General features: G+C 49.5%; 2 protein-coding genes across 4 annotated transcripts in view; both read left to right on the top strand.

Annotated features, from left to right (window-relative positions):
* The window catches only part of HSPA12A (heat shock protein family A (Hsp70) member 12A), a 154,382-nt gene extending 146,404 nt beyond the window's left edge, over nucleotides 1-7,978 (top strand). For both annotated transcript variants that reach the window (XM_047703408.1, XM_047703409.1), the window contains 3 exons: nucleotides 500-758; nucleotides 2,870-2,973; nucleotides 3,890-7,978. In XM_047703408.1, the coding sequence (XP_047559364.1) occupies nucleotides 500-758; nucleotides 2,870-2,973; nucleotides 3,890-4,527 (1,001 nt within the window). In that variant the 3' untranslated portion in view covers nucleotides 4,528-7,978. The remainder of the gene's footprint in view (nucleotides 1-499; nucleotides 759-2,869; nucleotides 2,974-3,889) is intronic.
* Nucleotides 7,979-9,052: 1,074 nt separating this feature from the next.
* On the top strand, nucleotides 9,053-17,252 carry C14H10orf82 (chromosome 14 C10orf82 homolog). Of its 2 annotated transcripts, none has more exons than XM_047703417.1 (6): nucleotides 9,053-9,130; nucleotides 10,894-10,959; nucleotides 13,109-13,327; nucleotides 14,727-14,913; nucleotides 15,427-15,527; nucleotides 15,644-17,252. In XM_047703417.1, the coding sequence occupies exons 2-6, from the start codon at nucleotides 10,905-10,907 to the stop codon at nucleotides 15,787-15,789; spliced, it is 708 nt and encodes a 235-aa protein (XP_047559373.1). In that variant the 5' UTR covers nucleotides 9,053-9,130; nucleotides 10,894-10,904; the 3' UTR covers nucleotides 15,790-17,252. The 2 variants fall into 2 exon arrangements, with proteins under 2 accessions (XP_047559373.1, XP_047559372.1); XM_047703416.1 differs by lacking the exon at nucleotides 9,053-9,130 and adding an exon at nucleotides 9,388-9,484.
* Nucleotides 17,253-24,213: the final 6,961 nt, after the last annotated feature.

Below are 24,213 nucleotides of genomic sequence, written 5' to 3'. Positions count from 1 at the left end.
GGAGGAGTCTTTGACAGATCCGGGGATCTAGGTGGGCCTACTAATTTTCAGACCCTGTCCTTAGATTTCTTGGGTCATGATACCGTGATGCTCTTACTTAGTTATATGTATCCATTTTATTTAACATAAAGTGGTATTATGGGGCTCCCGACTGGCTCAGTCGGTAGAGCATGTGACTCTCCAGCTTGGGGTTCAACCCATGTTGGGTATAGAGATGACTTAAGAATAAAATCTTTAAAAAATAAAATAAAACGTACTGGCTTTTTGAACAGCTTGTTGACAGGTAATTCTGTAGGAAAAAGTTTCTCCACCTGGTAGGAGAAGAACCTAAGGGTTTTAAAGCAGAAGTAAAAATTCAGAGCTGCAGTCTGTTGGCGAACTGGGTCTACGTCGCACTACTTGGAGTTTCCGAGAAGAACACAGGGTACGCAGTTGCCCAGAGTTTGGATTCAGTCTGGCAGTTTCTAACATGGGGGGCTCTCCTTTGTTCCTGACCCAGGTGGACCCTATGGATCCTTAGGAGTAGATTATGAGTTTGAAAAACTTCTGTGTAAAATATTCGGAGAGGATTTTATCGAACAATTCAAAATCAAGCGTCCAGCAGCCTGGGTTGACCTAATGATTGCATTTGAGTCTCGTAAAAGGGCAGCTGCCCCAGACCGAACTAACCCACTGAACATCACCCTGCCCTTCTCCTTCATCGACTACTACAAGAAGTTCCGCGGGCACAGCGTGGAGCACGCCTTGAGGAAGAGCAAGTGAGTTGGACTCACCAATGGCTGAAGCCATTCTAGAGGGTGGGTGGTATTGATGGGAGGGAAGAAGCGGGTGTAGACTCTGCCTTCCAGTCCTACAGAGAAGCTGTTTGACCTGGGGCAGGTGACTCAACCTCTCCTTTCTTCAATTTTGCATCTGGAAAACGGAGATGATGGTTCCACTTACCTCAAAGGGTTGTCGTGAGGATGAAGTGAATTCATACCTTAGGCACTTAGCACAATGCCTGGGACCTGGAAAGTACTATGTGTGTGTGTTAGCTTTTATTAGGTACTAATAATTAAGTTTTGTGAAAGCAGGGAATTTTGTCGGTTTTGGTCCCCGCTGTACCCCAGAATCTGGTATAGACAGAGCAGGTTCTCCGTAAATTTTTGTTGAACGAATCCCGTGGGATTCTGGGTTTCCTGCTGCTCTGAGTCCCTTGGCTGCAGGCAAGTGTCTGTCGTTCAGCTTGTTGCAAAATGAACATTTCGAAGCTGTTCTAAAGCTGAATTACAAAATTAATAGACAAGCCCTGGAGGGTTGTTGTCTTGAGAGAAACTCTTCTCAGTGGTTTTGGTTGCCCCGACATGACTTCACATAGGAAAGACAGGATATAGGCTTGGTTCCTTCCTTTCATTTATAAACTTTTTGTTAAAAAATACTGTTGATTTCCCAGCATTCTCCTGAGTGACAAATGCATTTTCTTTCTTTTGTGGGAACACAAGGGGAGTATCGTTAAGATTTCATGGATTTAGGCATAGTTGATGTATATGAAATTATGGCGGTTTTATCCTGATGGATAGTCAGAATGCCCCATCTTGGCCAGTAGGAGCCCTTCAAGTTGGCTTCTGTGTCCCGTTGATTCAATGTGTTGGTTAGAAAAGACACTCCCGGCTCATCTTGTATATTCCACATCCCAGACCGGCAATTGGCCATTTCTCTAAGAAGCCTGGGTTCTGTTTAAAGGAAACAAAGCAGATGTGATTTTAGGTCTTCTTGCCCTTGGAGCAGGGTCCTGGCCAGACTCATACTAGGCTCATGTTCTCTCTGTCCACCAGCCACCCCCACAGAGGGGAATTCTCCAAGTTGAATCTCAAGTCTGCTCACACAGTTCTGGGGCCTGTCAGCTCTCCTTCGGGGAAGACTGGCCACAACCAGCCACCGGGTCATTCTACACCATCCCACACTGTCCTACGGCCGAGGCCGCAGGAAGGCTGCCTGGTCAGGGAGCCCAGCAGCATCTCGACTGTGATGCTAGGAAGCAGCTGATGCGTGCTTTGCTTTATGGAGAGAGACACCATTCTCTTGGCCTCTTCGAACTTGAGAAAGGGCTGGTACGTGCAGTAATAAACAGTCTCTGGCATTCCTTTAGTGCCAGAAAGTTTCCAAAGTGTTTTCACAGATGTCGTATTGAACTTCATCTTCACAACAACTCCTGTAAGGGGGATAAGATGAGTTGTATTATCCTTGATTTCCAGATCAGAGACTAGGGCTCAGAGAAAAGGCAACCCAACTTGCCCCAAAAGTCCCATAACCTCTGGGCGGTGGAGGCCATCCTGGAGCCCAGCGATCCTGACTCCCAGTCCAGTGCTCTTTCTGTTCCATGCCATTGCTTTGGATGTTCTGCGCCTTTGACAGAGAAGGGGGCATCCCGGTAGGCTTGGGCTCATCACTGTCATGGGACAGGTGCCTGCGGGGCTGAAGGGAATGCACCTAAGCCCCCAGGCTCGTGGCCTCATGCAGCACAGTGGACGCACCCTGTGAGCCTTTAATGGACTCGAATTGGACTATTGCTCGATTAAAACATGTGGTCATTCAAACGAGAAAGACCCCTTTCATTCTTTCCCTATCTTTTGCACTGGACTTTGGCTTCCACCACCCCAAGGGAAGGTTTGCCACAGCACGAAGCAGAGAGACCCAGAAGAGGCTGAGTCTTAGCTTTTGCGCACGTAAGGGTCCAGGTTCTGGCGGTTGAGGATATCTCCGGGGACTTTGGAGCCCTTCTGCTCCCTCCAGTGTGACAGCTCTTCTAACAGGGCCCGTCTCTGTGCACCTAGACTGGGTATCGTTCGCACACTCACTGCTTATTTCTGTCTGTGCCACATCCCCGCAGTGTGGATTTTGTGAAGTGGTCCTCACAAGGGATGCTGAGGATGAGTCCAGATGCCATGAACGCGCTTTTTAAGCCCACCATTGACAGCATCATTGAGCATCTCCGTGAGTATCAGCCAGTGCTCGGCCACTCAGTGGGGCAGAGCCAGGAAGGGGGACGGGCTTTTCTAGCATCACTAGCTAGTGTGTGTGAAGTCAGACTGGCAGGGGGTCTGGGACTGGGAGGCACAGGTTGGGGCCTGGGCAGGGGCAGACGGGGCCTGGGTATGTGTGTGGGAGCTTTCTGGATACAGGCTTTCCAGATGCTTCCCCGCAGGTACTATAAAGCAGCCCAAAGCCTGTCTTCACCTTGGCCTTGAGTTTGACTTCAGAAGTCAGTGCTGGCAGCTCAGCAGCATTATTCTCCTGGAGTGACAGGGCCTAGGGAATGGATTGTCTTTGCCTGGTCAGGACGCCTTAGGGTCTGTAATCTTTGCTGGGGTGGAGGACCAGCCATGTGGGCCATGGAAAGGTCTCCCGCAAGGGGCAAACATTCTGGCCGTGTGGTTACTGTTCTACCTCCATGGCCCTCTCTTGGGGACATGCAGGAGACTCACTGGGGACCTTTTTTAATATCCCAGTCCCCCATCCACTTCCTACCCCACACCTACCAAATCAGAACCCCTTTGAAAACCAAAGGATGGTTTTTAGAACACCCTTCCATGACTGCCTTCAGAGGACCCCAGGCGGGGAGAATGTTGGGAGTCTTCATCTATGCCCAACAAATTACTACTTCAAACCGTTACCATCTAGCCATAAAAATGAGTTTCTACTTATCAGCAGCTTTGGTCATTATTCCTGAGCGTCCTGGTGTGCAAACCCCAGACCAGCTCTACAAAGCTTTGGTCCCACCAGCTCAGCCATATCTGTCCCCCGGGGGCTCAGGGGGGTTGGTCTATTCCCCCCCCCATTCTTGGGGCCACCAGTCCCCCTAGCCAGCTGGCTTTTAGCCAGAACGTTGTCCCTTCCTCTTCGTTCTCAGGGGACCTGTTTCAGAAGCCCGAGGTGTCCACGGTCAAGTTCCTCTTCCTGGTGGGAGGCTTTGCCGAGGCGCCCCTCCTGCAGCAGGCAGTGCAGGCCGCCTTCGGAGACAAGTGCCGCATCATCATCCCCCAGGACGTGGGCCTCACCATCCTCAAGGGCGCCGTCCTCTTCGGCCTGGACCCCGCCGTCATCAAGGTGCGCCGGTCGCCGCTCACCTACGGGGTGGGCGTGCTGAACCGCTACGTGGAGGGCAAGCACCCGCCCGAGAAGCTGCTGGTGAAGGACGGCACTCGCTGGTGCACCGACGTCTTCGATAAGTTCATCTCCGCTGACCAGTCGGTGGCCCTGGGGGAGCTGGTCAAGCGGAGCTACACCCCGGCCAAGCCCTCGCAGCTGGTCATCGTCATCAACATCTACAGCTCCGAGCACGACGACGTGAGCTTCATCACCGACCCGGGGGTGAAGAAGTGCGGCACCCTCCGCCTGGACCTCACGGGGACCAGCGGTGCCGCCGTGCCCGCCCGGAGGGAGATCCAGACCCTCATGCAGTTCGGGGACACAGAGATCAAGGCCACGGCCGTGGATATAGCCACCTCGAAGAGCGTCAAGGTTGGGATTGACTTCTTAAATTACTAACAGGTCTGCCCCACCCCGCCGCCTGCCCTCCCTGGGACTCCGCTCCCCTGCATCCGCTGACCTCAACCCTGACTGTTCTTTCTCTGTCCTTGACCCTCAGCATTGCCCACCTGAATTTCAGCAGGGAAGATGGGAACCGCTAGGGCTAAAAAATGATTAGGGATTTTTGAGGGCACACTGGAGTCAGAAAAAGCTGTCGGAAATGGAGCTTGAGGTTTGGGAATAAGAATTCTGAGGATCCTGGGAGAGCAGCTGGTTTCCGTAGGTACCCAGCGGTGAAACAGCCACCCGGCACGGGGTTCAGCCCGTTTCTGTAGCAGCCACGCAGCTTGCCTTGAACGGATCTCCGCTAGGGTGCCCTCGTCCATTTGAGACTTCCTACGTTTTTTGGATGGCAGTCAGTTTAAAATGCTGTCCCTCTGCAGTTCATTTCTTTTTGTCCTCACGTGATGAAAAGCGATGACTCAGTGGGAGCTGGGAGCCTGTTCACCCGGCGGGAGAGGCCTGCCCACGCTGGGCACTATTTTAGATTCTCAAAATTTCCATTCTGAATAGGTTCAGGGAGGAGTTAAATAAATATCGCCTGAGCTAATCTGCGAGGATTCGAGTGAGTGGGAGAGCTGACACCTTCACTTTTCAGCAGGTGAAAGCTTGCTTGGAGGGAAATGGTATTTAGGCGCTGCTGATTTATCCCAGATCATCTGCTATAGCATCATTCCCCGATGCCAGATCCTGATTTCTGAATTCATAAGTAATTCAAGTCATCCTTGGGAGGCTTCTGTGCAGGGAAATGGGCGTGCGGTTTGCCTTGTTCCCATCCCCCAGCCCAGGAGTCTGGAACAGCCCCTCACCTTGACAAGGGTCCATATTTTAAATTAAGTCCCCCCTCACCCTCATCTCCCAAAGAGTTTTGGCCCCACAGTACCACATTTCAAAAAGAATACATTGGTGATACATGGGTAGAGAGTCTGTACTATAAAATATTCATTTTTTAAAGCTTAACTAAAAGGAATTCATAGTCTATACATGACGAATTCAGCCAGGTCTTTCCAAAGCTGATCTATGGGCCCCCCTCGTGAGAACTGCCTGAGTGCCTCTTAAAAGCAGGTTTCTGGATCCTATTCCTTTTACAAATTGAAGTCAAGTCTTGGGGGATTGGGGGGGCAGGATTTGCATTTTCAGTAGACACCACAGGGGACTGTGGGTCCATGGGAATCTGAGAATGCCCAACTTCAGGTTTTGTTGGAAGCTGAAGCTTAACACCAGCGCCTCCAGTCTCCCCCCTTTAGGGAGAGGATTTCCAGGTGAAGAGCCGGGGGTCCCGTGCCCTGCCCTTTGTGAGTGGGTTGGGGCCCCACGTGGCTTGGGGGTGGTTCTTTTCACCCTCACACCTGGGCCTGCGAAGGAGGACGGTTGGAAGGGACCCTAAGAGAGCTGGGGAACCAACTGGTGTGTCTGCTGGAGCTCACTCCGATTTGAAATCCCTGGAGGCATGCATAATGAATGAAGGGGGGATACACTAAGGGGCTGGCTTGGAAGGCAAGCTGGATTCGCAAATCCATTACCGTGGCCGGTCTGCAGATTCGAAATAGCATTTCCACTTTCATTGGAACTTGGCTTTCCACACTGCCTGCTACAGAATTCCCTGCTAGAATGTGAAACACGAACAAGAACACGCCGCTGACCTAGAGGATGCTAGCCACGTCCTTTCACTCCGTAGCAGGATTGCACGTCTGGGCACACAGGTGTGTTTGCTGGGGTTCTCTTGCTGCCTGCTCTGCTTCAAAAGCTAAATGTTCTGGGTCTTTCTTTGGTGTTGCCAGCCGTACTCTGCAAATAAGACTTCTCAAGTTAGTTATAAGTAATATAATTTTATGTACATATGATATTAGAATATTGTACAGAATCTTTATTTCTACAATGTGCTTTTCTTGTTTAAAAAAAAAAAGGAGAAATGCTCTTTGAATTTTGTTGATGACATTGCTGCCTTTCTTTTCCCATGGCTTCATTTTTTTAATTGCACTTACTTACCGATTTGCACCTGATACTAAGCTTATGGACTATGTATGCGGGACCGAGCCAGAGTCAGAGGTGCCGAGGCTCTGAATACTCTGGAAAAAGAAAAGGGGGACACCAGCGGGATCAACAGCTTCATCAGACCTTGCTTCCCTCACATCCTTCCCAAAGGCTCACAGTTTATATTGAAAGGAGCATAATCATGTATTGATTTTCCCCTCCAGTCTTTGAAAGCTGAGCATTCTGGTTCTATGCACCATGTGACTGTGCAGAACAATATAGGAAAACTCTGTGCGTCTCTGCAGGGGGCTCAACTTCTTCTTGTGGGGCAGAGCAGTTGCTCTGACGGTCTGGTGTGGTCTCCATGTGCAGGGCTGTCAGTCCAACAGGGTTCGAGGACAGGATCAAGTGGTGTACAAATCCAGACGTTCCACTCGATTAAGTAATGAGTCCACTCGATTAACTAAATGAGTAATTTAGTGAAGTCTTTTTTTTTTGGCTAATGTAAGACCTTTCCCACCTTGCACTGAGGAGACACTTGCACTCCTTATCTGATTTCTCTTTGGTGAGTTGGTTGAATTCTACACATGGCAAGCAGGTGTTGGAGGGGGTGATAACTTCACTGGACTTTGTTCTGGCCCCAGAAATGCAGCCCTGATAGTCAATCTTCTTAAAGGGACTCCCGCAATCCATCCCTCCTCTCCTTCCTGCCCACGGAAATATTCTAGAATGAGAACACTGGATAAATACACATGGACACATTTTCTGATCTTAGAAAGTTTCTAAAAGGCCTGTTGTCTTGACCATTTCTCAGCCGTCCTTGACATATTATCTGAGGTTCGTGTTTTCGCAGCAGAACTTTGGAAGGATTGCCTTTCTAAATGGCCTCTGTACACAGCAGGCAGTAGTAAATGCTGAATGCCAGACAAGTCACAGACAAGATAGGAAAGAGAAGGAGACACACAGGCACTCGCCCAGAGTCGGAGATGGAGTCCAGATTGAGTCTGGACTAAGCTTGAGTCCAGATTGCAGAGCCTGCCCGCCCCCTAGGATGTTATTTAGATCAAGTTTAGCTTTTAGAGTCTAGGTCTGGTTAATTGCCAGGGTGGCAAAGAGTCGCATGCGCCCATATAAACAGGAGTCCAAGTGCACTATTAGTCGAAGATCGAATTTCACATTGTAGAGTTGAAGTAGCTGTAAGCTACGTATTTATGCTGAGAAATGACTAAGTGGATGACTCGTATAAAAGTTGTCCGTTATGTCACACCTCTCATCTGCTTGGAACATGGAACTTTATTCTAAAATATCAGCCATTGGGGTCTTGTTAACTGCAAGATGAATTCACACTCCACGGAACTTTGCAGCTGTTCACGACGTGACGAGATTGTACTGCAAGCTCTGTCTTCACAGATGTCTAATAAAGCAAAACTCTGGATCTCGTGTGGCCCCCAATTTTTTTTTTCTGCATATGAATTCGTGAAAGGAATTATGGATGCATCATCTCTGACTTCCCCCTCCTCCCTGTCTCACTCAGATGGAGACTGATTTTCAGGTCTTTTCTTAAATGTTGCAAGCTTTTTAAAATTAACTTTCATTCCAACAAGACTGGGTCCTTTGCTGGGAACCAAGGCTCCATCCGTGTTCATGAGCCCCTTTTCCCTCCAAGCTACAGAAAGTGGGCTAGGCAGACAGAAGGCAGAGGAGCTGGGCCGCTGACTAAGGGTACCACACCCAAATGCAGATGGTTGAAAACAAAGCAGACTCAGACGGGGCTTAGCCCTCCCATCCTAGCAGGCACGCCAGACGGGCTGTCAACTAGAGCCTTGAGTTTACTCCAGGCTCTGTGTCTGGGTCATCCTCCAGAGCTGGCTTTAGAAGCTTCCGGAGAGTCTGTGGTGGAGTCCTGAGGACACCAACGGGGGGTTCAAATGGGTCCTTCCTAAGTGGGCAGCTCCCCCAGCCTTCATCTGAAGTTCAACTCCCAGGAAGTAGGTGTGGGATGGGGGCGGGGGGGAGGCCGGGAGAGGCAGGGAAACAAACAAATCTGTTGGAACGTAGTGCTCTTGGGCGATCAGGGGTCAGTTGTAGGCACAGGGCCCCCCTGGTACTAGCTGTCTGGACAGGCCCTCATTCCCGCTGTCTGGGTCGCAGGTGGGCATCCTGGCTTCAATCCAGTACGATGAAGTCTCAGGCCCCCCTTAGCTCCCCCAAAATGCGGATGATCAGAAAGCAGTATGGCTCCACTTCCCTGGCACCGCCCTCTTCATTTTGGTGCATTACTCCTTTTCTGTCCCCCTCCCTGTTCTTGCCCTCTGAAGACAGAGGACCAGGGGGAGGAGTCTGATGGGAAGTCACCACCCACACAGGCCTCCCTTTCCCTCCCAGGCTGCTTGCTGCCCCCTTACAACCCCTCTCTGCCGCTCTGACTCCCGAGAGGAAGGCGGGGTGCCAACCCTCTTACCTCCCGCCCCGCCCCAGGCCGCGCTAGTGTTGGTCAACAGCAGAAAAGGCAGCTTTGACCTAGATCCTCTCACGTAGCTCTGCCTCCAGTTCCAAAACCCAGAGGGGCCCAGCGCGGGGAGACCAGGTCCCAAGAATCAGATAGGAGAACAACTTCAGAGGCCAAGTATCTGTTGGGAAACCCCTGAACTTCACGCCCGGGGGCTGACGCTGAGCGGAGCGCGGCGGGGTGGGGGGCGAAGGCCCCCCGATCCATTCGGGTTGATCCAAGCCCCAGGCCGGCGGGCGGGCTCGCGTCCTGTTTGGGCGGGCTCGCGAGGGGGAGGGGTAGCAGGGAGGGTCCGGCGCCTCCTTTCCCCTTCCTCCCCCTCCCCCGGGGTGGGGTGGGGCGCTGGTGAGCGCACAAAGGCCAGGAGCGCTGGCTGACAGGGTCGGCCTGGAGGGCAGGAGGCCTGGCTGGCAGCGATCCGGGCTCGTCAAGGTGAGGACGGGGGAGTGCCGCTGCCCCGGGACAGGAGGCGGGGGGGGGGGGGGGGGGGGGGAGCTGTGGTGGAGCTTACGGACCCCTCAGGGCCCACACCCCCAGCACACGTCCTGTCCACGCTCTTCCTCTCCGATTCCACCTCCTCCGGGCTGCCACCCACCCTCACAGGACTCAGCCCCCTCCCCAGGGCCACGCCTTCGTATAACATAGCCCTGCCCTCAGAATATGGATGTCCTGTGTCCGTTCATACGTCCTTGGATGGGAGAGCCCTCAAATAAGTTACTTAGCCTCCCCTGCCTTTCCCCCTCATCTATAAATGGGAGACAGAAACGGAAACTAATCCTAGGGCAGCGAGGGTTTTATAGGAGTGCAGGCCCCGGTCAGCGGTGTCGTAGCAAGTGTCCTGTAAGTGTCTGACTGTGTTTAAAATTCCCACCACTGCTGACTAAACGCGGATGGTGGCCCTCCCCTCCACCCCTGAGACCACCCATCCTGGCCACGAAGACCCCACTTCTGAGAGGTGAATCGACTGGGAGACCTGGCATTGGAAAGCATCAGGGGAAGCCCAGGTGCAGGACCTGGCCCTTTACCGGGACCAGAAGCCATCCCAGAACGGGGATGGGGTCTGGCTGGGGTGGCAGTAGCCACATAAACCAATGCCAGGTTGTCACCCCCCTGCCACCCTCTGCTCACCCATCTTGGACTCCATGCCAACTCTTAGGGACCTCTGAGCCCTTCCAGCCAGAGCTTATTCTAATTCTTCCTTGTGGGGCTGCCCAGTGTCCTGTAGGATGTTTAACAGCATCCTTGGCCTCTTAAGTCACTAGGTACTAGTAGCGCCCCATCCCCTAATTGTGATAACCCAAAATGTCTCTGGACACTGCCCACTGTCCTGAGGGGGGTGATGGTGGGGAGGGGCAGCAGACATTCCCATTGCGACCTTTTCCCCCCGGAGAAAGAAAGGCTCTGGGAGTGGGAGTTCTTCATCTCTTCCCTCTTGGAGGTTTAGGGGTTCACAGGAGGGCTTCTGGGTCCCGCTCATCTTTATGTTCCTAACGACATCGCCATTGTTGGCCATGGTGTGTGTATGGTTCACCATGGCTGGCTAGCCGGCCCGCTGGCTGGAGGGTTGGCTGGATAGAGGAGGTCCCAGGAAGGGAGACGCTCGTGGATGGTTGATCAGACCATATGTATGTAAACTCATGTAATAGGGGAACACCTGTTGTTTTTATAACTGTCACCAACTATGCCTGCCGGTTCTGCGTTAAGATGGCGGTGCTGCCTCTCTGTCCCAACCCCCCAGGCAGGGTCATCCTGCTCCCGAGGGCTCTCGCCACACACACAGTGAGTTCCGAGGCAGGGACACTGGATGAGATCATCTCATTCCCTCTTCCCTTCATTAACAGCAAGCGGGATCATGGAGTCTTCCAGGACCTTCATGAGACATCTGCCAATCACACCAGGCTACAGTGGTAAGTAGAGATGTGCCACGTGGATGTGCCTGGCAGGGGAACCACGGTCCTGCTTGCTGTCCCTGCCCTAGTCCACTGTCTGTGTCCTTCTGACTGGCTGGGCCAGTACTGGCACTTTAGCTTTTTAAGATACTTGTTGAAAACCTCCCTTGCTGAAGATGGCTGATAACTGAGTTCAAACTAATGGAGAGATAGAACTCAGGCCAGGTCTCACAGGATGTGGTTGCGCCTGTGGGAAGCACTTAATGGGTATCACTGCCTTGGGGCCAAGATAAGGAATAGATGCAATGGATTAAGGTTCTTTTTCCCAAGGTGAGATTTCTCAAGTTTTGCACTAGGACTGTTCTTAGGGTCCCATTCCTTCCTGGGTCCCCTAAAGGGAGAATGATCCAAGTGCCCTGATTTGTCTGGAATGGCTCTGGTTTTGGCACTGAAAGTCCTCAGTCCCAGGAAACCCCTAAGTCCTTGGCAAACAGGGATAGTCGGTCACTACCTAAAGGTTCTTGTCCTCAGGCTTCTGGGTTACTGAGAACTTACTTTCTGCATTAAGTAAAAATGTCTATTAAATGGGTGTATTAGTTTCTTAGGCCTGCCGTTTAATACAAAAGATGGTTATCCTCTCCCAGGGTTAGGGGGGCAAGCAGTCTGAAATCAGGTGTCACTAGGGCCATGCTCTCTCCGAAGGCTCTAGAGGAGGGTCCTTCCTTGTCTCTTCCAGTTTCTTGTGGCCTCGACTGTTCTGTGACTTACGGCGGCATGGCCCCAGTCTCTGTCCCCGCCACCCCCTGGTCTTCCCACGGCTCTTCTCATGCCTTCTGCCCTGCACCTCTGTGTCTCTTCCTCAGATCCCCCTCGCTCTTCTCTTATAACAGAGTATTTTCAACAAGTGTCCTAAAAAGCGCAAGTGCCTGTTCTGGCCCAGCCAGCTGGCCACACTAGACAGGGGACCAAGACAGAGACAGCTGGATTTAGGGCCCTTCCCCAGACAAGGATAATCTCATTCCCAAATCCTTAATGATGTGTGCAAAGACCCTATTTCCAGATAAGATCACCTTCATGGGACCCATAGGTTAGGACTGGGACATACCTATTCGGGAGACACAATTTCAGCCCTCTACATAGGATAACGATAGGTCTCTCCTAAGATTGTCCTGGCCCTTAGTAAGATTCTGGGAAGGTAGCTTGAATTCCTCTGTGTGTACATATATACAATTACGTAAAATCTATCCAGGCACCAGGACCCCTCGGTTTCTACGATCTCCCCCAACAACACTAGGGTATCTTTTAATTGCCCCAGGGTTGAGGAGCCTCTCTGGTGGGTGGAGGGCTTCCGGAACAGCCTCGTAATCAGATTTTTCCAGAAGCGGCTTCTCGCAGGATGTGGGAGGCAGGTTTTCTTGCGGGACACAGGCGAAATGTGGGGCTTCGGTAATGAGCGAGAGGTACTTATTTATTTATTTATTTACCCATCGAAAACCAAGTTCTTAACCAGTTTTTCTTCCTTTTGTGCTTTCAAAAACTAGTTTTATTGTGACAATGGTGTAGGCCCTGGGATTCAGCCTCCAGTTTAAATAAATACTTGTGTTTTACCCATACTAATTGTAATGATTATATGTTATTTTGTGGGAAGTGGTAAAAAATTGTTCTAGGGGATGGGCCCCACAGATAATGAATTTACCTTTTTTTGTGTAATAGGTCTCAGCTTTTAATAAGCCCCGCAATTTCCCGATGGTCCGACAAAAAAAAGGATCCCAAATTGCATTTGGGAAGTGTCAAGGAAAATAAGCTTTCTCTCTAAAAAAGATGAATAATTTCAATTACTCCTCAGACTATCATTTTGGCCCATTAAATGCTTTCCCCATTTGTGGTTCAGACTGACATCAGGGTCTTTGCTATCAAAGAATATTACTGTCATCGTCTTTGTTGAAATGGGCCTTCCCTCCCCAGCTCCAAGGTCATTTTGTGTGTGTGTGTGGCCTTGGGAGGGCCCAGTGCGGTGCAGACAACAGCACTGCTTGTATTAATGGCCTTTGGGGAAAGGCAGTGCTGTCCGCCAGGGAGGAAATGCCACGGAGCGGGCTGGGACTCTGGGGAGCGTCTGTAGGTTCCGACGGCCTCGCTGAAGGCTCCCATTCGTCGGCTCTTGCAGGCTTTGTACCCTACCTCGGCTGCCAGCAGGCCACCAGCAAGGACAGCATGGCCCACTGTCTGAAGATCTTCCAGGAGATCACACAACGCTATAAAAACCAGATGGAGGAATTTCGCTGCTCGGTAGCCACTGCCCGGAGGCTGAAGCCCGTCTGCTCCGAGGAGACCGTCCTGCGGGCGCTGCACCAGTATTACCGGCAATATCACCCCCTGTGTCTGGGTACCAGCCCCCCGGAAACCAGTCCCCTTCTACTGGGGCCCAAGTGCAAGGCCCAGCAGGCCCACTGGGCCGGCCCAGGGAGCAGGGAGTCCAACCCACTTCCAAATCCCCAGGCGGTGTGGTGCAAGACAGAAAGGCTTGGTTTCATCCAGTGAGAAAGAAACATCTCCTGGGGGAGAGAGGGACCCGGTCCTGGTCAGGCCAGAGGGTGCTGTGAACAGAGACCCCCTTCCCCCTGCATGTGGCCACGATCGCTCAGACCGCACCTGCTGTCTCAGGATGGACGCTCTGGGGTTGCTTTCTCAGTGCTGGGCACCATTATTTCATGAGGTCAACATGATTATTCCCATTTTAGAGCTGGGGAAAGTGAGGCTGCGAAGGTAATGGCCCTTGTCTGAGTGAGGTTAGACCTCAGCTGGAATCCAGCTGTGGCAGGCACTGGAGAACAACCATGATAACAATGACAAAAACCAACTTCTGACGTGATTCTATAAGGCTAACACAATGATTTGTCCTGGACCGTTCTTAGGGTCTAAAGACCTATAAGAAAAGTAATGGACTCCAGAACTGTCTTTATTATTAGGACTATAGTTGTGGGACAGCTAACCACACATTTATTGTGCTTGAAAGTTTTCCGAATCATAACAAAGAACATCTGCCCGAGAGTTTGAGATTTCGCCGAGCTCTGTGACTGTTTGCTGTGTGAACTATGACACATTGCCTCCCCTCTCTGGGCTGTAGTTCCTTCCTCCAGCACAGGGAAGGATGGATTAGATGCTTCCCATAGTGCCTTCTGGCTCTGAGATTCTGGGACTCAGTGGCCTAATTCTATTCTGACCGCAACTGGAGGCAGGCAGGCAGACAGGAATCTTTGATCTCACCAGTGGGAATTGGGCCAGGTCAGCCAGTCAGAGTCATTCATGACCTGAAGGCAGATTCCTGGTGCTGAGTCTGATGTACTTTCTTCTGACCTGGATTCTTCTCCTGCTTCTTTTCTGTAAACTATACAAGAGGCAATGTGTGAAGCTTTTTTTATTAATCTGAACGAGGAGCAGGATCTGTTGAAGACAAAGAACCTGAGACTCAGACAGGTGCAGGTTTGAAGCTTGGTCCTACCACCTCCTTGCCGGGTGACCATGACCAAGACTCTTTTAACCTCTGCAAGTCCTCCATGTCCTGTTCGTAAGGTGGAGTCAATAATGGTGTCAGCCGTCCCAGTGTGTGAGAGAAGGAGCTCCGAGGGTATTTGGAAAGCCCCTACCCAGGTGCCTGGCTCCCAGAATCAACCAACCAGGGGTAGCTGCTCTGAGGGCCTCTCGAGGCCTAGCGGCTCACCGGGGGTAGCTGTAGGGGTGCGGGCTTCTCAAAGCCCTCAGGAAGCATGCTATCTTTTTTACAGAATGCAAAAACATCAAGAAACCCCTCTACGAGCCCCCGATCCCGGGCTGGGCTGGCTACCTCCCAAGAGCCAGGGTCACCGAATTAGGCTGTGCCACGCGGTACACTGTCATGGCCAGAAACTGCTACAGGGACTTCCTGGGCATCATGGAGCAGGCCAGGATGGCACACCTGAAGCCATTTGAGGAGTGAGTCCGGCGTGGGGCTGGCGTGGGGCACAGCCACAGGTGACGAGAACCAGGGCCAGAGCTGGGGCTGGGCTGAGGGGGGCGTTTGTAGGGGCCCCACCCCAGTTCTACTGCTGCTTTTCTGTTTGGTTTGTTGTACAGAAGGAGCCTTGTTGGTAATAGCAAGGCCTTCACGGTAAGCAGCGACCCTCCACTCCCCGCCCCACCCAGCATTCTCCAGAAGCCTGCTTGCCGTCTTTGCTGGTTGCAGGGAGAGACCAGGAGTAAAAACCCACCGGGCCACCTGTCCTGGCAGCAACCTAAGTCCTGAGGAGTGGCATGGTAGGGCCCTGCAGAGGGGGGCTGTTTGGCCTCAGTTTTCCCTCCTGCATAATGGAGATACGATAATCCTTTAAGTTTAGGATAAATCCCCATCAGGATTAGAAAGTAAGCTGCTGTGCTCACACAGGACAGATTGTATTTCTTTTCTTTATTATTCAAAAGAGGAGTAAGTCTATGACTTTTGTCCTTTAGAATATATGGCGACAGGTCCACCCAACCTCCTTCCGTCCCTTCTCCAAAAGTTTTGCAGCATGAAGGACCACTGCCCAAATATCTGGAGTTTTCTGTCGCAGGTAAGGGAGCGCTCTTTCTTTCCCACTACTTTTATAAAGGGGATGAGATGTTTGCAGTAGCCTCCCTGCTTAGCGGCGCGTCGGCCTGTAACTCGTCAGGATGGTTTCTCTTCCAGGTGGCAGCTGTCTTGCCCATGGGAGACCCCTGACAGAGGAACCCAGACCTCCAGTGACATGTGGCTGTGCCCAAGGGACAAATATGTTGTGCAGCGGGAAGATTTACCTCGAGCCACTGTTCTCAGCAAAGTATGCGGAAAGCTGAGGCAGACAGCCTGCCAAGGAGAGGTGAACGTAGCAGGGGACTCAGAAACTCATCACTCTTGCATGAGAACCAGCCCCTCACCCACACCCAACAGGCCCTAGGAAAATTTCAAAACCTAAGAATCCTTTCAACTGCCGCTGGCTCGCTGTCTGTTTGGCAACAGCATGTCATTAATGATAAAGACCTTTCACTGCGGTGTGGGAATAAAGAAGCTACTTCTCAGCATGCTGAACGTTTCTGTGGGGGCTGGGGGTTCCTAGGTTGTGTTGACCTTGAGAAGAGCCGGGGTGAGGCTCATCTCTTCCTTACCTTGAGGTGACATTGTGCACCTGGATCAGGCTCTTATGGAAGCCCTAGCCCAGCGCACTAACCAACCAACGGTCCCTGTCAGCCATCTTGGGTCCTGACGTGGTGGCATGACGGTATGCCCACCCAACCCTGGTGTTTCAGAATCCCACTCCTCAGGAGACCCCCGACTGGCGGACATAAGATGTATTTGTTTCACAGCACTGCTGTAACAGTACCTCACACTGGATGCCGTAAGACAACAGAAGTGTATTACTTCACGGTTCTGGAAGCCAGAAATCCAAATTCAAGGTGTTAATAAGGCCGCACTTTTTTGGAAACCTCGAGGGAGAATCCTTCCTTACCTCTTTCTTTCCAGCTCCCAGTGGTTTGCTGGAAATCCTCAGCCTTCCTTGGTACATAACTACTATCCCTATCTTTATGGTCCTGTGATGTCCCCTCTGTGTCTCTGTGTCTTCACATGGCTGTCGTCTTATAAGGATGCCAGTCACCCTGGATTAGGGCCCACTCTTTTCCAGGATGAGCGTGTCTAAGCTTAGCTCATTATACCTGCAGTGAGCCCCTTTCCAAAGAAATCCTAGGCTGAGGTACTGGGGGTTAGGACTTCAACCTTGTGCTTTTGGGGACACAGTTCGGCCCAGTGCACTGGCTCATACTTGTTGCCACTGACAGGCACTCTCTCTGACCTCGCTCGGCATCCAGCGGCTTCAAAAGACCTCAAATGCAGCTCGTGAAGCAGCGAGACCATCGCAGATCCAAAGGCTCAGTAATGGGCAGAGCCACAACAGTACAGCATTCGGGTCCTGGGAGACCTGCCCAGGGCAGAGAAATCAGATGCCAAATCTTTAACTCTAATGAGTACAAAGGACTTTGATGAGAAAAATGTCACCTCTCTGTTTTTACGAACCTCCCAAGTGTGATTTAGCATTCCCTTCCCTTAACACAGCAAACCACAGGTATCCTGTCCTGTTGGCCTAATAGAAGCCACAGATCCGTCTGTATCATGACGTTTGCTGCGTGCAGTCTCGCAAAATGTTAGTGTTGATCGTACTGTATAACGATGTAGTTATTAGAGCGACTGTATCAACACTCTAACATATGGCTATTCAATCTGTGCATAAAGAAGCTCATGGTTGGGGGGTGCCTGGGAGGCTCAGTGGGTTAAGCCTCTGCCTTCGGCTCAGGTCGTGATCTCAGGGTCCTGGGATTGAGCCCCGCATTGGGCGCTCTGCTCAGCAGGGAGCCTGCTTCCCCATCTCTCTGCCTGCCTCTCTTGGGATCTCTGTCAAATAGATAAATAAAATCTTAAAAAAAAAAAAAAAAGAAGCACGTGGTTGGTTCATAGAATTGTCCTAATAACTTGGATTCTATTTCAATGTAATTAGTTTCCCTTGAAGTGTCACGTATTTTGCTTTCTGTATTTAAACACGTTTATTGTGAGAGAAGGCCCTCATAGTTCACCCGCCAGCCAGAGGGGCCTGGCCCAGACACGATTTCTCCTCCAGGGAAACAGCCAAAGATGATGTCCAGGGTGATTGTCGTACAAAACAAAGCAGCAGCCCAAACCCCACAGGATTTGGGATTACCATCTCTCCCACTACCCAACAATGATGTGATAGAAGATTACTGTTATGGACAGATACTTAGAGAACATGAAAAACAGGCCTAAAAACAGGCCATAAAACTACAGTTTTATGAACAATTGTTCGAGAACAATAAACCCATGTATACACACACACACACGCACACACACAATGATCCTATTTTTTCATTTTTAAAACAGTGGGGGGAGGGGGGAGGACACTAGCCCATAATGCTTGCGGTGGTTATTTGGATGATGGTGTATCGTTAGTTATTTTTATTTTCTTGTTTGAGTGCCTTCCAATTTTCCACAGCCCACGTGTATTGTTTTCACAATTAGGACAAAAAAAAAATCTTTATTTTAAAGATTTTAATTTTCTTGAGATTGTATGTTTACAGGAAAAAAGTCATGTGTCAATAGAGGGTAGCTGGCAGCTTGTTCAAAGGGCTGGAACAAACCTCAGTGACCATAGTTAATATTTTTTTCAACTTTGTTAAGACCCTGGGAGAATGACACCGCCTCGCCTGCCCCTGCCTCCATCCATGATGAAAGCAGGAGATAGATGGGACCCCTGCCTGGGGTGGGCGGGCCAACCTGCCACAGCTCTGGCCCCTCGGAAATGAGGGCGGTGGAAGCCGTTTCTGCCCAGCCACCTGTCCCAAACCCACAGAGTTTGTAGATGACGGCTCTGGACTGAAGGTTCTTGAGCTCTTTGCCCGTGAAATTAAGGGGTGCCAAGATTGAAATGATTCCTTGCAAGGAGCCCTCATCCTGATCTTGGAATCCTATTGGGCATCAGTGTTCAAGTCACTGACTAAATCAGTGGGTATCGCCTTTGAAAACTGGCTTGAACTGTAAAACAAAAGCAAAAAACAGCAACCCAGGGACAGAGGTAACAATTGAATAACGGCCATCATAGCATGTAATTCGGCTACAACTTCATGATTAAGATTGCCTAGTTCAGTGTGCAAATCTGCAAGTCCTTTTGTGGACGCAGTTCCTCACTGTAATTCTTTTCCTTAATCTTCCCCCTCACTGCTCCTCTCTAGCCTGTAATTTCGGGAGCATCGTGTGTCGGGCGAGGCAGAGAAGTGATTTCTGCAGAGCATGGTATCATTATTAGCACAAGCTGCATCTGTAATGAGCTCATTCCTGCCACTAAAAACAATTCCGTTACCTGATAAGACAAATGTCCCTGGGTCTGGAGACGTGAAGAAACCGAAGTGAGGGTTTGTGCGTTTGCTGACGACCACAGGGCCTTTTGTCGGGATCCTTTGGCTTCCCTAGCATTAAAGTGCTCTTTTGCGGTCAGTCGCTTCTTTATCTTCCTGTGCCAGAATCCTCCGGAAGCAAGCTGTTGGGAGGGCCTGTCCTGTTGCCTGTCCTGACTGCCCCTCCCCACCCCCCACAGACTGGGGACAGGCTGCCTCTAACCAGGATCTTAATCTTGGCTTTAACGTCGCTCCAGTATAGCTGTGAAGCCTGTGGCCAGGAGGGAGACCCCCTGAGTTCAGATCTCAACTCTGGTTTTTTCTGGCTGTGTGGCTCTGGATGCTTGCCTTAATCTCTCTGATCCTCCAATGCCTACTTTGTAAAAGGCATGAAGATAACAAAACAGCTCACTCAGGAGCCCTGTTGGTTATGGAAATAGGGAGCTTAGGCTGGTAAATCCAGCCCACACCTGCTCAGGAAGGATTGTCAATTACCCCTGGGGCAAAGGGACCCAAGAACGCAGCTGACATGGGTTGGGGATGGGTTGGCGTTATGTCCCTCGTGGTGAGTTATTAACACAACGCGGTTCAGAACCCCGGGCTCCTGCCCACGAATGGAGACTCTTTACCGCTGGACGTTCCTCCCAGGGATTCTACCCCGGGAGGGAGGCTGCTCGGGCATCACCGACCAGTAATAAAACCAGCAGCAGTTGCTAATGTGCTTGCTTCTGTCAGGCTCTGGCCTAAGTCCTTCCCCTGGAATAGCTCATTTAATTAGTATTCTTTAAACATTTTCATCTTATGAATGAATAAACTGAGGCACTTGGCTCAGGGTCACACAGACAGTAAATGGCAGGAGGTCTGAGGTCAGAGTCGGCACGCTTAACCTTCATGTCACACTGCCACGTCAATACCACGTCGCTGCCACATCGCTGCCACGTCACTGCCACATCACTGCCCCATCGTGTGATCCTCTGAGGCCACTATCACAACATGAACCAGTGCTCCAAGAGCTGCTGGATCAATTCAGAAAGAAAAGAGACGAGAGGATTCATGAGAAACCCGAAAGTATACGAAGTGCTAGAGTTGGTATAATGGGGTTCAGGATGTCGAGGGCTAGGCTCTGGGAGGCCTCACACCTGTTTGTGTCATGTGGCTGCTGTGTGATCTGGCAGGAAAAACTCACCCACTCTGAGCCCCAGTCTCCTGTTATGATGATGTAATGATGACGCCTTCTTCATGAGGTGATTTGAGAGGATTAAATGCATCATGAACACGAAGGGCATGGCCTGGCATTTTGCCGGCACAAGGCTCACGGGCAGCCCTTGACCGAGCTGAAGGCCCTGGAAAGGAACACCACCACCAGAACAAAAGTTGAGAGGTTTGAGTAAGGCCAGAGCCTGGAGGGCCTCATCTCCTTGCCCTGCTCTAGGCCTTGCTCATCAGCCTCTCTCCCACCCCAAGAGTTTCAAGAGCTGGGGTCTTGGCTCCTTCCCAAAGGGCCTCTGAGTTCCTCTACCAAATTACCCCCATGTCACCCCCGACCTCTCCCCCAACAAATACCCAAAGTTTCCCCCGGTGCCCAGGGCAGAAGCAGTGCTCTACAGTAGGAGCCATCATTAGATGGGAATACCCAGCAGGCAGAGTCCTCAACTGTCCTCTCCTTAAAAGTCTCTTTTTCTCAGCTGATGGAGATGAGCTTGGTGGGGAGACAGTGGGGTACACCAGCCTCCATCAGTCTTCCAATAATAGCCCCTCCCGCAGAGGCTGATATGTCCCCAACAAAAGCCTGTGTTCGTATCTGGATTTAAACTAGATTTTTTTAATTCTCTAAAGGCTAAGAGCATATACTCTACCTTCCCTGGCTAGTCTGGGGTACTATCAGGAAGGGGCACCAGGTACGCCATGACCTGAAGGGGCCGAACACCTAGCCCTTGTTTAGCCCTCGTTTCTGGTATGTGTTCTGAAGGTCACACCAAGGGCAAATCTCCCCAGGCTTCTTCATCTGGCTGAGGCACCCCCTGCCTTCCATAGCCCCGGTCTGGGTGACTGGCAGCTGCTAACAGACCTCTGGCTTAAGGCCATTTGAACCAAAGCCGCTCCCATTTGCTTAAACTCAACACAGTTTTGGTGATTGCTTATTTTTCAACCCATTTGTCTAAGGACATTTAGGATTTATTTTATAATTTGTGTACACATTGATCACAACTGCAGCTTTGTGAAAGTTGGGGTTGTTTTATTTATTGGTTCTCCTTTTTTCCTCATTTTTTTCTAAAAACTTTTATCTAACGTCTAATAAAAGGTTGAGAACCTTTTAGCCAATGCATCTATAAAGCTTTCTATGAAATTGATCGTGGCGAATGCAACGTTTTATTTGAATGCTCCCTCAGCCCCCTGCCCTGAAGGTGATAATCCTTTTAATAAAGACATAAATTACTAAGGCCCTTCCTTTTAAATGAAGGTTTGAAGGCTTTCTCTCTAAAGGGCCAGATAGTCAAATTTTCAGGCTTTGGGGCCATCTGGTCTCCCTCGCAAATACTCAGTTCTGTCATCTTAGCAGGAAAGCAGCTATAGACAATATGTAAATGAGCAAGGGTGGCTGTGTTCCCATCAGAGTTTATTTATAGGCACTGAAATGTTAAGTTCATATAATGTTCATGTATCACGAAATAGTATTCTCCTTTTGATTTTCATTAAAAAAATTTTTTTAAAAATGTGAACATTTTTAGCTGGAGGGCCATACAAACACAGGTGGCCCATGGGCCCTCATTTGCTAGTCCCTGCCCTAAACAACGAGTTAAACCAAGGAGATGATGCTAGCCCGGGGCAGTCACAAATGATGCATCTCATAAGTAATTTGGGTCAAGCAGGGGCCCTCTTAAGAGAGACCCCTTTGGGGGCTCTGGAAAACAGAACCGCCATGCTCCCAGGACACAGAACTTCGTCCAAACCAGGGCAAGGTGATATGGAGCTCAGATTAGCCGGGAGGAAAGCTGCAATGGGTCGAGAGAAAAGGTAGAGACAAAGACCTGGCAGAGGCTTTTCATACCCTGCATTACAGTTAAAATCTGATTTAGGTGAAAATAGATGCACAGAAATTAAATGTGCGTGTGAGGCTTTGGTGGCTAAGTTGTGTGCCCCGTAATGACAGCGTCGCCAAATTTACTCCTCTGGCTGGAAAACAAAGATGCTTTTTGAAATTTGATTTTGTTGTTTTACAAATTGTTTTAGCTTTGCGGATAGTGCAAACCTCATTTCTGATCTGCCTGAAACAAAAATAGAACATTAAAGCGTTTAAGATTCAATCAAGGGCTCGCTGTGAGCGGCACAATATTAAAATAACAGAAAAATCAATTCAATTTTTATTTTGAACATGATTTGTCACAAATAGCATTCTAATAGATAACACTGATTATATGGTAGCCAATGTAATTTATATATACCAAGCTCTACGCCTTTGTCAGAGTCATGATTAGGAAATTTGACACATATGCAGGAGAACAATAAATGTCAACTGAAATATATACCAGTTAGATATAAATGGGATGCTGAAATGCGCGATGCTGTCACACGCTGTACTTATAAGTAATAATATGCAGTCTAAAGTAGCTTGCGTTTTCAAACAAGAACTCTTTTTATGTTGTCATTTAAAATATCTCATATATCTGAAGGTCAGCAATAAATGGCACTATTAGCATTAAAAGCTAGTAAAAGAAAAAGTAATTTGTTGTTTATTTAACATAACATGTTATGAAATAGCTTTGTAAAGTATTCATTATTTTCCCCCAATGGAGGCTGAGAAGACAGGACGAAGACGCCTTGGTTCTTAATGGAGGGCTTTGTATCACACTTTTGTTACCATTCAATCTTGATTCAGTGAGATCTTTGCAGGAATTAGGTGGTTTGTGGCAGGGGCAGGTAAACGCTAAGAAATACAGCTGTCTTTCCCAATGAGGTCTCTGCCGGCTCTGGCAGGCGGTTGCCTGGGTCCTGGGTTTTGTCCTCATCGGTAGTGCCATTTGGTACAGGTGTGACCAACAGGACACTGGGGATGAGTGGGAAGACTGTCAGAGGCTGAAGATGGAGGGTTTTGATGTGATAGATGCAAGTTCCCAAGATAAAGAGGAAGGAGGCGCTTGTGCATCTCGGGAACAGTGGCTGATAGATCAGGATTTGAATGCAAATCAGACATGGAACCATCTTGGGGTTCCAGAAACCACCCAGTCACCTCTCACTGGCAACCCTTCCTACCAGCCACGTCTTCTGAACTCCAAAATATTGTAAACCTCTTTCCCTTTTTTCTTTTAAAATTGGATACAAAATTAAAACTATAAAAAATAGCATTGACAAACACCTCTCTGACCACCATGTGAATTAGCAAAGATGAATTTTTTTGTCATATTAGCTGTGCATCCTATTGTAACAAAAAATAAATAATAATAATTATGTAATTATAATTATGGAAGTTAATAATAAGGATTCTGAGTGTCCATGTTTTGATATCTTGTAGTGTGTATGAGGTGGGTAGCAGTACTTGGGCAATAATAATGTACATAAATGGTAATTTCTGTATCTAAATGGTGTCTTTCCAACATTTGCTTTTCTTTCCAACAGGGCCCTGGGGGGAATCTACCCATACTGATATATTGACCTACCTATATTGATACATATGGACCCTTCACTTCTTTTTTATTGCTAAAAACAGTGTTATGGGTACAAATGTCATGTTGTTAATTTCATTCATATTCTGCTCGTTACTGGCAAAGGTAACTCAAACATTTATTTTTTTAGAAATTTTTTTTAAAGAGTTTACTTATTTATTTGACAGACAGAGATCACAAGTAGGCAGAGAGGCAGGCAGAGAGAGAGAGAGGAAGGGAAGCAGGCTCACTGCTGAGCAGGGAGCCCAATGTGGGGCTCCATCCCAGGACCCTGAGATCATGACCTGAGCCGAAGGCAGAGGCTTTAACCCACTGAGCCACCCAGGCACCCCAAACATTTATTTTTTTTAATTAAAAAAATTTTTTTAAGATTTTATTTTATTCATTCCAGAGAGAGAGAGAGCAAGAGAGCACAGTGGGAGGAGCCGAGGGAGATGGACAGCAGACTGTGCTGAGCACGGAGCCCCATGGGGGGCTCAATCTCCCTCTGCTTCTCCCCCAGCTTATGTTGCCTCGCTCGCTCTCTCCCTCAAATAAATAAATAAAATCTTAAAAATCTTAAAAAATAATAATAATAAATAAAGTAAAAATGAGATGAAAAAATGCCTAGAATTGGCAAACAACTTGGACAATGTACAGAGAAAGAAAGACAAAGGCCATTAAA

Source organism: Lutra lutra, chromosome 14 (genome assembly GCF_902655055.1).
Source record: "Lutra lutra chromosome 14, mLutLut1.2, whole genome shotgun sequence".
In the NCBI taxonomy this organism is placed as follows: Eukaryota; Metazoa; Chordata; class Mammalia; order Carnivora; family Mustelidae; genus Lutra; species Lutra lutra.
The sequence above is the reverse complement of the archived record's forward strand: the minus strand, read 5'-3'. Positions and strand labels throughout refer to the sequence as shown.

Excerpts from the sequence above, each read along its gene's own strand:
- C14H10orf82 (XM_047703417.1), top strand. The coding sequence starts at position 10,905 with ATGGAGTCTTCCAGGACCTTCATGAGACATCTGCCAATCACACCAGGC. Across the intron at positions 10,960-13,108 it reads AATCACACCAGGCTACAGTG|GCTTTGTACCCTACCTCGGC; the intron begins GTAAGTAGAGAT and ends CGGCTCTTGCAG. Across the intron at positions 14,914-15,426 it reads CACCTGAAGCCATTTGAGGA|AATATATGGCGACAGGTCCA; the intron begins GTGAGTCCGGCG and ends TTTGTCCTTTAG.